Source organism: Chiloscyllium plagiosum, chromosome 28, assembly GCF_004010195.1.
Source record: "Chiloscyllium plagiosum isolate BGI_BamShark_2017 chromosome 28, ASM401019v2, whole genome shotgun sequence".
NCBI classification, from domain to species: Eukaryota; Metazoa; Chordata; class Chondrichthyes; order Orectolobiformes; family Hemiscylliidae; genus Chiloscyllium; species Chiloscyllium plagiosum.
Genome location: NC_057737.1, coordinates 37749077 through 37763452, shown reverse-complemented (window position 1 = coordinate 37763452; position 14376 = coordinate 37749077). Strand labels below are relative to the sequence as shown.

The following is a 14376-nucleotide window of genomic DNA, read 5'->3' as shown; positions in this document are numbered from 1 at the left end:
CGACTCCCCTCCCCCAAGTCCCTCCTCCCTACCTTTTATCTTAGCCTGCTGGACAAACTTTCCTCATTCCTGAAGAAGGGCTTATGCCCGAAACGTCGATTCTCCTGTTCCCTGGATGCTGCCTGACCTGCTGCGCTTTTCCAGCAACACATTTTCAGCTCTGATCTCCAGCATCTGCAGACCTCACTTTCTCCTCAAAGTTCTCCATACAAACCATCTGCACGAAGGAGGTTCCAATCAATATTGGGAAAGTTGAAGCTTTTCTCTGACAACCCTGCTATGTCTGCACTTTTCCAAAATCTGCCAGCCTATGAGTTCTTCAATCTCCCTACTGCTGTTAGGAGGTCTGTAGAAGACGCCCAATGAGGTGAATGCTCCCTTCCTATTCCTAACTTCCACTCATACTGACTCAGTAGACAAACCTTCCTCGACAACCTTCGTTTCTATGGCTGTGATGCACTCTCTGATAGCAATGCTACATCCCCTCCTTTTTCTCCCCCGTCCCTGTGGCGGGAAACTTTATCTTCAATCCATCAATCTGTTTATGCCCTTTTGAAAATCAACACTATCCACCTAATAGTTCACAATGCTGCAAATTTTGTCCGGTAATGGTGTCCTGCAGTCAGCATCACAGTGAGGCAGTTCAGAAAGAACATCGTGCAGGCAGTTCTTATTGGACAAAACAAGAAAGACAGAAAATTTGTTGAGTTCATTGGCTGAAGTAATGTACTACAGATGGTTACCTGTGTCAGAGACACCACTTACTCGAGGACTCAACAGGACCTGTGACAAAGCAGTGTCAGATGCAAAACTGTAAATTATGGCCAATACCTACATCACTTACCTGATCAGCCCAAGATGAAGTTGGACCTGTAAGCAATTAGTGCAATCTGGAAGGATATAAATTTCGGCCAAGGGTTGAGGCTCGAGGCTTACATCACTTATCAGAGTCAAAGACACAGCAGGAGTTTGCAGACAGCAGGAAGATTTAGATTGTGTCTGAGGCTTGAGACCTACATTACTTATCCTAGAAGTCAAAGATGCAGAACATGCAAAGGAACAGCTGGCAGTCTTCAAAAAGAGCGTGAAAAACAAGAGTGTGACATCCCAGGAAAGCCACAAGTTCATCGGTCGGTAAGAAACTGCAATTAGGAATTGTCTATACATTTCTGGAAATTGGTAAAAATATATAGTTTTTTTAAATAAATTATTTGGATTTTAGAAAAATAGGAACAGGACTAGGCCATTCAACCCCTCAAGCTGGTTCCCCCATGATGATGATCATGGCTAAGCTGTGGTCTAACTCCATATACCTGAGAAAGTAACAACCCAAAATGTTAACTCTGATTTCTCTCCACAGATACTGCCAGACCTGCTGAGCTTTTTGAGCAATTTCTATTTTTGTCTCTGATTTATGATATCCACAGTTCTTTCAGTTTTTATTTAGCTTCCCTTTTTCCCATTTGGGCAAAAGAGCTTGAAACAACTACCACCCTTTGTGGGAAAGAAGTACTTCCTAACATTTCTTCTGAGCAGTCTGGCTTTCTGAAGAAGGGCATGTGCCCGAAACGTCGATTCTTCTGTTCCCTAGATGCTGCCTGACCTGCTGTGCTGTTCCAGCAATAAAGTTTCAGCTTTAATTTTCACCCTATTCCCCCTATTTCTAGAATCCTGAACTGGTGCAAATAGTTTATCTTTATCTACTCAGTATTTTCCATTTAATAACTTGACAACTTCAACAAGATGACCCCTTAACCTTCTAAATTTGAGAGAAAACATGCCTAGTTTTGTATAAACCCACTTCATAAGTTAACCACTAAAGTCCAGGCATTATTATTGTAAACCTGTGTTGTACTTATTCCAAGGCTAATATACCCTTTCTAAGGTTTGGCAGATCTGCTCAGTATTCCAGGTAGGTCTAACCAGGATTGTGCACAACTTCAGCGTGCCTGCTGCATCCTTATATTCTAGTCCTCTCGATAGAAAGGTCAGCATTCTGTTTTCATTATTTTCTGCACTTGTTTTTGGTATATTAAAAGATTATGAACTTGAACATTATGCCATCAGGGAAGTAGCTGGATATATCCTTTTTCAGTCTAAAATGGACAACCTCATACTTGCATACATCGAATTCCATTTGCCATAGTTTTGTCATTCACCTAGTCCATCAGTATATCTTTGTCTCCAATGCCACTTAACACTGTCATCAGCAAATGATTTTCAATTCCATTATTCAAATTCACAAAATTCCTACAGTGGGAAACAGGCCAAATCGGTCCATTGAGTCCACAATGACCCTGCGAAGAGCGTCCCAATCAGACCCACCCCTCCCATCTCCCAACCTACCCCTGTAACCTTCCAGTTCCCATGGCTAACCCAGCTAGCCTGCAATCCCTGAACACTATGGGCAATTTAGCATGGCCAATCTATTTAACCTGCACATTTTGGACTGTGGTGGGGGGGAAATCCATGCAGACATGGGAGAATGTGCGAACTCCACACAGTCAGTCGCCCGAGGATGGAATCAAACCCAAGTCCTTTGCACTGAGAGGCAACAGTGCTAACCACTGAACCACCATGACGCCCATTAATAATGAATAATTGAGACCCGAACAGATCGGAGAAATTTAACTGAAAAAGTTAATTAGCGATGCAAATAGATTAAAACAGTGATGACATAATTATATAGTTGTGATTGCACAGACATACCTGAAGGGTGTCCAAAATTGGGATCTGAACATCTGAGCATATTCATTACTTAGGAAGGTCAGACAATAAAAGGGAAAAACAAATGGGATTGAGAGCATTGTTTGTAAAGGATTAAATCAATGCAATAGTGAGGAAAATCATAATGTGGAATCTGCATGGAGATAAGAAAAACGAAGAGACAGCGAATCTGATCTATAGACCCCTAAAGAGTAACGGAGATGTAAGGGAAGGCATTAAGCAAGAAATCAGACATGCATGCAATATGTAATATATGTTACAACATATATATATATTGATTGAACAAACCAAACTAGCAACAGTATAATGGATGAGGATTTCCTGGTTTGTGCACGTGATGGATTTTTAGACTGGGTACAGTGTAATGAAAGACCATTCAATAACAATCTTCTTGTACGAGGTTGCTTGGAAAACAGCAACCACAGTATGGTAGAATTCTTCATTAAATTGAAGAGGGTTATACTCAACAAATTCCAAACTAGGATTGTAAATCTAAATACAGAGAACTATGAGGATCTGAAGGGCGAAGAAAGGCTCACACTGGATAAGCAAGAGCATGTACATGAATTATAACAATTATTCATTACTATCTGGGAGAAAAATTAAACAGAAAAAAGCTATCAAACGATAGCTTAAAAAAAAATCAGGGTTAGCATCAAATCGAAAGAGGAAACATAAAATTGCCAGAAACATCAGCAAGTCTGATGATCGGGAGCATTTTAGAATTCAGAAAAGAGGATAAAAAATTTGAATAAAGTGCAGTACAATATAAAAACACAGCCTCTTCGGCTCACCGAGATTACACTGACACATGATGCCTTTCTAAATTAAAACCTTTTTGTCTCTATGCTGTCCATATCCCTGTATTCACTGCTGACTCATCTGCCAAGGTGCCTCTTAAATGTTTGCTATTATATCTGCCTCCACATTTACACTAGTAGTGCATTCAGGCATTTACCACCCTCTGTATATAAAAAAAAACTTGCCTCTCACATCTCCTTTAAAAACTTGTAATTCACCTTTTTACCCTGTGAAAAGAAAGAGAATCTAAGTATCCATTCAATCCATGCCTATCCATTTTGTAAACTTCTAAATCAAGTCACTTCTCATCCTTTGATGTTCAAGTGAAAACAAACCAAGTTTGTCCACTCTCTCCAAAGTAGGCTACGTCCTGATAAACCATTTTTGTCCTCTCTCTCCAAAGCCTCTACATCCTTCTGGTATTATGGTAACTAGAACTGTACACAATATTCCAAATGCGGCCTAACTTCAGTTTAAGTCTATACAGCTGCAATATTATTTGCCAATTTTTATACTATGCCCTGACTGAAGGCATCAAGCATGCCTTCTCGATTGCCTTATCCACTTGTTTTGTCACTTTCGGGAAACTCTGGATCTGCATGCCTAGATCCCTCTATGTTGATCCTATTAAGGATTGTCATTTAAAGCACATTTTCCTCCTGCATAAGTCTTCTAACATGCATCTTCGCACATCTGTCCAGATTAAACGTCATCTGCTATTCCTCCATTCAAGTCTCCAGACGATCTACTAAATATACTCGAGTAATAGTTGATATCATGTAAAAGGTGACACTCTAATTTTTGGCTAAAAATAATCTGGAATTTTCCATATGTCTCGTGTAAAGGTCGACCCTAGTTCTTCACTGAACAGATTAATGTTTATAAGTCAGTGTGCCGGCCGTCAGCTTTCCAGTCTGCTGGTTGTCTTGCGCCGGGTTTTCAGAATTACCATAATTCATTGTTTATTTTTCTTTATTTATTTAGAGATCAATTGGGCTTCTGCTAATGATTTGGTATGAATTTTGATGGGCATGAATTTCAGCCCCTCAAAAGTACTATCCGTGTCATAGTCAACCCCATGAATTTAACATTAAAGAGTAGTCAAACAAATTTGTCTATAACTTGAGTATATCGATACATCCCATTTTATCCTCTGGCAATCATCTTCACCATTCACAGCTCCCACAATCATTGTGTCATCCACAAACTTACTTATCAGGCCACCTACATTCTCCTCCATAATCTATATCTCGTGAAACAACAAAGATGGCAATGGTAGCTCAGTGGTTAGCACTGCTGCTTCACAGCACCATGAACCCGGGTTCGACTCCAGCCTCAGGTAGAGTTTGCACATTCTCCCAGTGTCTGCGTGGGTTTCCTCCAGATGATCCGGTTTCCTCCCACAATCCAAAGATGTGCATGTTAGGTGAATTGATCATGCTAAATTGCCCATAGTGTTCAGGGATGTGTAGGTTAGATGCATTAGTCAGGAGTAAATGTAGAGGAATGGGTTTGGGTGGGTAACTCTTCAGAGGGTTCGTATGGACTTGTTGGGTCGAAGGACCTGTTTATGCACTGTAAGAATTCTATGATTCTTGGTCAGGAAATTGTGCAAATAAAATTGTTCAAGGAACTTAAGACTGGAAGGAGGAAAAAACCTGTTGTTTTTCAGGTTATTCAGGTGCATAATCAATGAGAAACATTCATATTATGAAATTCCAATTATAGATGTGTCCACCTCTGTCAAAAACACATTTAATCAGTTCAATAGAACACCTTATTGTGGGATATATTAGTCACAATAGATTTTCTGCAAAGTGACAAATGTGTATCCAATTATGACTTGGATAAAAATGGTGAGTAAATTTAACATTTTTTTGCAATAGTGGTCAGTTCTGAATTGTTTTGTTTTTAAAAAAACTCACTCACTGGACATAGACATCCCTGCTGGGCCACCATTTATTACCTGTCCCTCGTTGCCCTTGAGAAGGTGGTGAGCTATTTTCTTGAACTGCTGCAGTCCATGTACTTTAGGGAGACCCACAAATTTGATAAAGACAAAATTCCAGAATCTTGACCTAGCAGCAGTGAAAGAACGATGATATATTTCCAAACTTCCAAATGTGATGTTCCTGTGGATCTGCTGCCCTTGGCTTTCCAGATAAAATTGCTCATAGGTTGGAGATGCTTTCGGAGGATCTTCAGCAAATTTTGAAGTGCATCTTGTTGATAACACACACTGCCACTGAGTAGTAGTTGTGGAGTGACTGAAATTTTGTGGATGCAGTGCCAATCAAGCAGTTTTTTTCCACCACAGGATTGTGTTGCACTCATCCAGGCAAGGGGGGGTATGCCATCACACTGACTTGTGCCTTGTAGACAGTGAACAGGTTCTAGTGGAGTTGGGAGGTAAATTACTTGCAGCAGCATTCCCAGCCTCTTCTTACCTACGTTGTAGGGACAGTATTAAATGCCAAGTCCAGTTGAGTTTCTGCTCAGTAACCCCAGGCTGTTCATAGTGGGGGATTTAAAGATGGTAACACCATTGAATGTTATGGGGTGGTGATTAGAATGCCTCTCAATGGAGATGGCAATTTTCTGGCATTTGTATGGCATGAATGCTACTTGCCACTTTTCAGCCCAAGTATGGATATTCTCCAGGTCTTGCCGTGTTTGGACATTGACTTCTTTCAATATCTGAGGTGTCACAAATTGTGAACATTCTTCACTGACAATTGCACATCCACATCTAACCAAAGGATGGAGGGATGTTCATTGATGAAGAAGCTGAAAATGATTGGCCCTTGGATATTACCCTGAGGAACTCCTGGAGCTAAGACGTCCAATAACCATAATCATCCTATTCGTCAGGTTACACTCCAACCAACAGATAATCTTCCCCCTCCATTCTCCTCACCCCAATTCCCATTGACTCTAGTTTTGCTAGGGCTGCTTAATGCCACAGTATAATAATATTCCTGCTGAACCCTGGAGATGTTACAAATTGATTTTCCTCACAGGCACTGGCTGAATTTAATTTTGCTACGTGTGAGGGAGTCATGAATCCTTAACCAGTCTAGGCATAAACTTAGTATTTGAGAACATGCCTACTTACTTTCAAAAGGTGATTGACAAAGAAAGGTATCAATTTTGTATAGATAATCACTGACGGCCAGTTTGGAAGTCTGTCTACCAGAGTGAAAAAGAAGCCAGTGGTAATGTTTTTAAACCAGTGATTCCATTACAAAAGTGAACTGTTCCAGAAGTACCCCAGGGCAAGGATTCCTGTGTAATTATGACATTTTATAAACTCATTAAGTAAATAGTTAATTGTGTATGTTTGCTTTTCTCTAACTACAAAAAATGTACGTACCAACACTTTTTCATACAATTTAAACTCTATGTCAAAAGTTTTCACTTGTTTAGGGGATTGGAAATGTGCTACTTTCTCAAAGTATCCACTACTGACTAATTTTACAAGTGGTTACATAAATAAGGAGGAAAACATTCTTTAGTATATCATTTTTCAAGAAATGAAATGGGTATCTAAAACAGTTTAGTACTTTTTTCAAAATAAAGCTGAAAACCTTAAAATTTTAAATCACCATATGCATTATCTCATGAATGGTCATGTGCAACACTCGTTATTGATAACTAATGGGAAATATAGAACTTGGACTGAATTGCACACAATCCATGTCAAATTTAATGTAAAATCACTTAAGTAGTCCTTGCAAATTAAAAAAGAAATGCACAAAGTTGATTAGAAGTGTAAGCTGGAACTGAAGGGAAAAAAAGGATCCTGGGAAAGCAATTACATTCCGTAGAACAGATTGAAAGGCAGAAAAACAACTCAAGAACTGAAAACTGTAATTGAATGAGTGAAGTTTAAAATCAGGTCATAGAGTCATGTCAATGTAGAGCAGCGTCTGCCAATTTACAGCACAGGAACAGAACCTTTCGTCCATGCCAGATATCCTAAATTAATCTAGTCCCATTTGCCAGCACTTGGCCCATATTTCTCTAAACCCTTCATATTCATGTACCCATTGTCACAATGTTGGTCTTTTTACAAGGTTACTATACCCTTGAGTTCTTTTCCAGAGAGGGGGTAATTGGTCAGGCTCCAACTAGGCTGGGTTTGAAAGGTTTATTGGGGCACTTTTTGTTACTTCTAACGGATAATGCCTCCAGCCTAAGCCTTTCATGTCTTAAAAAAAGTATAATCAAAGGGGAGTGGCTAGCTAGCTGTGTAGCTAGCCTTTGTTCAGATTAGAGTTTCTGAGTCAGTTCAGTTCGGAGGTTAGTTGAGTCAGAGTCACAGTTGAAACTAGAAGCTCTTTACCTCCCCTGCCCTTCTGACTTTGTGACCTGTAAGCTTTTTGTGTCATTTTTTTCTCTTTGTGCTCAGGGATTTGTTTATGGGAATTGTTGCAATATTTTCAGAACAGCATCACTAAGCCGGGAAAGTCTGTTGGGTTTTTGTATAGGATCATTTATCCGGTATTTTTATTTTTTGTTCTTTGTTTCATTCCGTAATTTTGTAAATAAATTCTGTTTGCTTAAAACAGTCGGATCAGCAAATTCACTCTGGGAATATCCACTATACACTTACCTAAAGCAAACAACAAAAAGTTACAGTCTAGCCTACCTGCTTAAAAACATTTTGAGGGATTGAACCTGGTCCATAACACCAACCAGATGCCTTTTAAAATGTTGTACTTGTACCATCCTTCACCATTTTCTCTGACAGCTCATTGCGTACATGCACTTACCTTTGCATGAAAAAGCTGCCCCTCAGGTCCCTTTTAAATCTTTCCCCTCTTACCCTAAACCCAAGCCCTCTAGTTCTGGACTCCACCACCCCAGGAAAAAAGACCTTGTCTATTTACCCTATCCATGCCCCTCATGATTCTATAAACCTCTATAAGGTCACCCCTCAGCCTCCAATGCTCCATGAAAAACAGCTCCAGACTACTCAACCTCTCCCTATGGCTCAAATCCTCTAACCTTGGTAACATCCTTGTAAATCTTTTCTGAGCCCTTTCAAGTTTCATAACATCCTTCTAATAGAAAGGAGACCAGAATTGCATGCAGTATTCCAAAAGTGGCCTGACCAATGTCCTGTATTGCCGCAACATGACCTCCCAACTCCTGTATTCAATACTCTTACCAATAGAGAAAGCCTTCTTCACTATCCCATCTACCTTTGACTCTACTTTTAAGGGAGCTATAAACTTGCACTCCAAGGTCTTTTGTTTCAGCAACACTTCCTAGGACCTTACCATTAAGTGTATATGTCCTGCTAAGATTGTATTAATGCAACAATAAAAAAAGTGTAATCATTAGGCTAAAAAAAAGGACACAGGCTAGACTCTACAAAACTCTATGCAAACTTCAGGTCGTTCAACAGACTTCAGTGGTGAATTTGTGTTTTCGCGAACTGCATGGTGGTGCAACTGATGTCGCAAGTTTGAATCCACTAATTACACATTTTCCCTTCCCCGGAATCTGCGATACGATTTAGGCAATAAATAATGCAAGCATCATTAGCTAAGGTGAAGACTGACAATTTCTAACCGTGTTGAAATATTAACCATTCTGAATCGTTAGCCACTTTAAAAGAAAAAGTGTCCCAAAACCTTTTTTCCTGGCTTCGAAGCCTGCACAAATAACTCACTATGGACATAATCTTAGTCACGGACAGCGTTTGGTACTATTCATTACATTCGGGGTGGTTAACTCTCTTGCATTTATTCTGATTTTTAAAACACATTCAGCACATACTGATGTCAATTAACCACTACGAATAAATATGCCACATAAATGTACGCGAATTACACAGGGCACGCAGATTATTTAACATTCGTTGTTTACATGTTGCACAAGTATTTCCAATACGATTCTTCAAATGTAAAATGTATTCACTGCCCCAAAAATGATTCATTTGGAAACCAAATCCTGATCAAAACAAAACCGCTAAATAAAAGCGAATTACATCTGCGTATTCTTGGTGCAAGAGCAACATTTGCCAGGTGCCCATATAATGTGAGAACACTCCCTTTGACGAGTTGGTCCCTGGTGCAGTTTCCATCAGATTGCCTGCAACGCCTCGCCTGGTGCAGGAATGAACTGTTTCTTTTCTAGCAGTGTCATTTACATAATCCTTATACATCGATCTCCAACACACTTTCACCAGCAGCCGCCCGACGGCGAAACTCAACTTGTGTGGTATTCAGTCAATACAAAACAAGAGGATAATCCAAAATAAAAGGATTGCATTTTCGGGCACCTCATTGCCTAATCTCCATAAAAACGTATTTACGGTTACTTGATAGTCTCAGAAAAGGAAGAAAAGCCAATGATCGCTCCAGGGTATATTTGCAAAATGTAACCAGTTTGCATTTCTGTTGGCACGCAGTTTTTGCGAGCATTAAAGACATTTAAAGATTCATATTATATCGACTAAAAATGTCTCAAAAAACACTTTAAAAAAACTTTATGAAGAGAGTTTCAATGAATCGAATTCATATACATTTTAGAATAAACAAAGTCCAAGTCTAGTGAACTAGGTCAAAGACAAAATTATAACATCTTGCAGAAACGTCCAGATGAAAGAAACTGCATTAACATGTTCAAAAAGAAGTAAAATGTACAAAATGATGAGAAAGTAGGAAGGCCATTAGTAAAAATGAAAAATGTTGCTGTCAGTACAGCGAGGATGTGTCATCCATATGAATGCGAGTCCGAACATGTTAGAGTTAAAGCAAAACAAACAAAATCTAATCATCCAAAGACTACGAATTTCCGTCATCCAAGAGGATAACTGCGACCCATTAATACCTCAAATCAGCAACAAAATCAGTGCATCATAATCAAAAGGATGGATTTATTTTGTACGCTTGAAAGTGAAATAAATAGTGATCGTGGTGTATGAAAAGTACAAGCGCGTTAATTTTTATCATCGTGTAGATAGAAAACGATGTGAGAAAAACGAATGGAGAACAAGAACGAATGAAATGGCGGTTTAATGTCATTGCTAAACTGAAAACTACTCAAAACAAAACAAATAAAGGAGTCAACATGTTTTATTACTGTGAAGGCTCATTAAATATTACATCAACCAGTCTAGAGTAATAAATCCTGCAGGATTCTGACAAACTACCATGATCAAGGGACAGGCAAACTGTTTACCGAGGCCCGGATAGATCACAACAGACAACGGAAAACATAAAATCCACTTTCAAATGGAAGTCAACACACAAAAACTAAACAAAAGAAAATGAATTATCTTAAAGACACGACGCTGTCCACTCAACAAGCGTAGGTTTTGGAGGCTGAGCTGGCAACGCTCTAAGCGAGTGAAAGACCACAGCCACCTGCCATCGCCGGCTGAAACGCTTACCAACCGGGGGTAGGGATGGGTGAGGGAAGGGAGAGAATGATTTCGGTAGAAAACAAAATCCAAATTATTTGTCCCTTAAAATAAATGCATTTACACTTTTCACTCACCGTTTGCGACGGCTAAGAGAACGAGCGCTACGGTACCACAGTAGCGTGCAATACACATGTTGACTTTATTTAAAAACATCTCTTCTGCGATCGTCTACCATGGAGAGCAGTTACATTTTCCCTTCTGCTTTGCGAAGCCACGCGTGTTAGAAGTTGGCGGTCCTTTTGTTTGTGCCTTTTTTCCACTTTTTGTTTTCTTCCCCCACACATACACAAACTTGCCGCGGTGACCCGGTCTCTTGGATTAATCCCAGTTGTTCGGCACGAGCCGCTTTCCCCAGGTGGCGCCCGCAGCAGCCACGCGGACAATCAACGGCTCCCGAGCTCAAAGCGGCGCGAGACAGTCGCCGCAGCCCAACGGTTGCTCGGGGCGGCGCACGAGCGCGAGACTCCTGTTCAAACCCCAAGCTCCATATGCATCGCCGGCGCTTGCACGGTGCAGCACGAGGGAGGGGGACTTGGGGGAAGACAGGATAGCCGTCCGAGCGTGGCTTCACCAGACTCCGGCGGAGTATGGGCGGCAGCTCTTAAAGCTGCTACCAGCGGAGCCTTCCTCTTTTACTCACGCCCGAAAAATAATATCAGGCTATGAATTACTTTACGCCCCCAGTCGCAGGGAACTTTCCACTCGGAGCTCCGAGTTTCTGTCCAGAGGAAGACGTTCGTTAGAGAGACAACCCCAAAATTCAAAAGCGTCCGCTAAAGGTATTTTGTAAGCGTAGATAGAATTCCATGCTAATGACAGCGGCATCGATTCATTGGAACTTCTCAGCTGTTAGTCCGATACCTATGACTCGCACACTATCCCACACAACATCCGCCGCTGCGAACAGAACAAATGAATGAAACTCCTTCCTCTCCCCGATCACATGGGCTGTAGCAGCGCTTTGCGTCTTCTTGAAGCCGCCAACACTGTCACATGTAGTGAGTGAGTTCGAAGTTTTAACAGCCGTGATGGTCAAATTCCTCCAGAAATACTTTAATTTTTATGGGGATAAATAAAACCCAAAACTCAGGCGCTGTTCAGCAATGACATATAGCATAACTGTATTCTGTTAAGAAAACAAATGCAATTTTGTCACCCCTTTACGACTCAAATCGAGACTGCAAGTGCTGCTAAAGTTTATTTAAGATTGTGTCACAGAGTATCAATTGCTAAACTGGAATTAACCAACATACGGCACAGGAGTAGTCGTTTGGTCAGTTTTTGAAAGAGCCAGCTTTTTCCTCATAGTGCTTCGAAGTAGTGCTCAAATAGATGTGTAATTGTCTTTTATAAAGTAAACCCACCTTTCTGATACTAAGAACCGCTAAATGAAGCCGTTTCACATTGTAACCTCTTTAGTTGTTCTACCACGTATTTTTAGACCAAGACCTCAAGGTACTTATTCATTTACCAGAGGAAACCATTTCCCTCTACATATTACCTTCAAGACCTTCATAAATTTTTTGGAAGAGAGGCAACTGGGGTGGATAAAGTTATAAATCACACAATACCATGTTATAGTCCCAACAGGTTTATTTAGAAGCACTAGCTTTCAAGTGCTGCTTCTTCATCAGGTGGTTGTGAAGCAGGGCCGTAAGACAGAATATATAGCAAAAGATTACAGTGATACAATAATACATTGAACAAACCCAGATTGTGAAGTCTTTCATCTTTTAGAATGGATTTGCTGGTTTTGGTTCTTTAATATGTAAATCCCAGAATTTCTTTTAAGTTACATTCTCAGGATAATTTACGGTTTTATAACAAAAGATGACATCTCAGCTCAGACAATGTCTTAAAGGTGTGAGTCTGACTGGTTCCATTTCCAAAGTGGAATTTACAAATATATGGATTGACTGCTTGCAGATTCTGCATTTGTTTGAGCAAAATAGAATGTATCTGCAAATATAATTCAGCAAGTACAAATTCACCCCATTAACTTATATGTCTGTGCACACACAGCAGAGAGACAGTGAGTGTGTGCATGTGAGTGCGTGAGTATGTTTGTGTGCCTCAGCACCTCTCTCTACTGCAAACCCACAGATAACCTCACAATTTTGCTCTCAGGAGTACGATCATAGCTTCTCCAATCTCACTACATAACTTGAGCCCCTCATTCCTTTGATCATTCTGATAAAGATTTTTTTGTATCATCTTCAAGCCATTCTAAAATGTTACCATACCTATTCTTCTTGATGCCTAACCAGAGATTTGTAGACTTAACAGGAGTACTCAAGTTGCATGCATCGGTTTACAGAGCCAAGTATTCCATATGCTTTCTTAACTACCTTATGAATTTGTCCCATGACATTCAAAGATTTGAGAATATGCTTTCTTTTCACAATCACTTGGCTCTTATATTCTCAACATAGTTAGATCATTTAAGGTATTGTTAAAGTAACAAAAGTGGGACTTTACAAGACAGTTAGGTTTTGAAGTGTCATTTTAATTTAAGGTGAAGCAACATTTGCTGAATAAGAAGATGGTAAGTATTCTAATTTTCTGCCCAGAGACAAACCAGTGTGATCAGGTTATAATGGGGGAAGCAACCCAAACAGAATCTTATGGAAAATCAAGTCAAAGCTCTCACATTATGACACAGAGAGATTTTTGTTTTTGGATACCAAGGAAGAGAGAAAGGAATTACATTTGCATAGCAAAGCAATATCAACTGCTAAGAACAGCAGGTGAAGGGGAGGACTGCAGATGCTGGAGATTAGAATCAAGAGTGTGGTGTGATGCTGGAAAGGCACAGCAGGTCAGGCAGCATCCAAGGAGCAGGCGAGTCAACATTTTGGGCAAAAGCCGTTCATCAGGAATGAGGCTGTGAGCTGAGGGGGGTGGGGCTGGGGGAAGGTAGCTGAGAATGTGATAGGTAAATGAAAGTGGAGGTAATGGTCATAGGTCAGAGGGGAGGATTGAGCGGATAGGTGGAAAGGAAGATGGACAGGTAGGACAGGTCATAAGGGGGGTGCTGCGTTGGAAGATTGGATAAGGTGGGAGGAGGGGAAATGAGGAAACTGATGAAATCCACATTGATGCCATGGGGTGGAGGGTCCCAATGTAGAAGATGAGGAATTCTTCCTCCAGGTATCGGGTAGTTAGGGAGTGGCGATGGAGGAGGTCCAGGATCTGCATGACCTTGGCAGAGTGGGAGGGGGAGTTGAAGTGTTCGACCACGAGGCAGTGGGGTTGGTTGGTGTGGGTGTGCAGCAATTTGATCTTTTTTGTTTTGTTAACAACTAAGTAGAATGCTTGGGAAGAAAAGGAACAGAGCTGAAAATGTGTTGCTGGAAAAGCACAGCAGGTCAGGCAGCATCCAGGGAACAGGAGAATCGACGTTTCGGGCA

The 14376-nt window shown here is 40.5% G+C and overlaps 1 protein-coding gene across 2 annotated transcripts in view; it reads right to left on the bottom strand.

The window, feature by feature from the left end:
• The window catches only part of tmem132e (transmembrane protein 132E), a 713836-nt gene extending 701835 nt beyond the window's left edge, over positions 1-12001 (bottom strand). For both annotated transcript variants that reach the window (XM_043718710.1, XM_043718709.1), the window contains exon 1: positions 11041-12001. Coding sequence is in view for 1 of the 2 variants with exons in the window: in XM_043718709.1 (XP_043574644.1) it covers positions 11041-11119 (79 nt within the window). In the remaining variant the exon portion in view is untranslated. The remainder of the gene's footprint in view (positions 1-11040) is intronic.
• Between the last annotated feature and the right edge of the window lie 2375 nt (positions 12002-14376).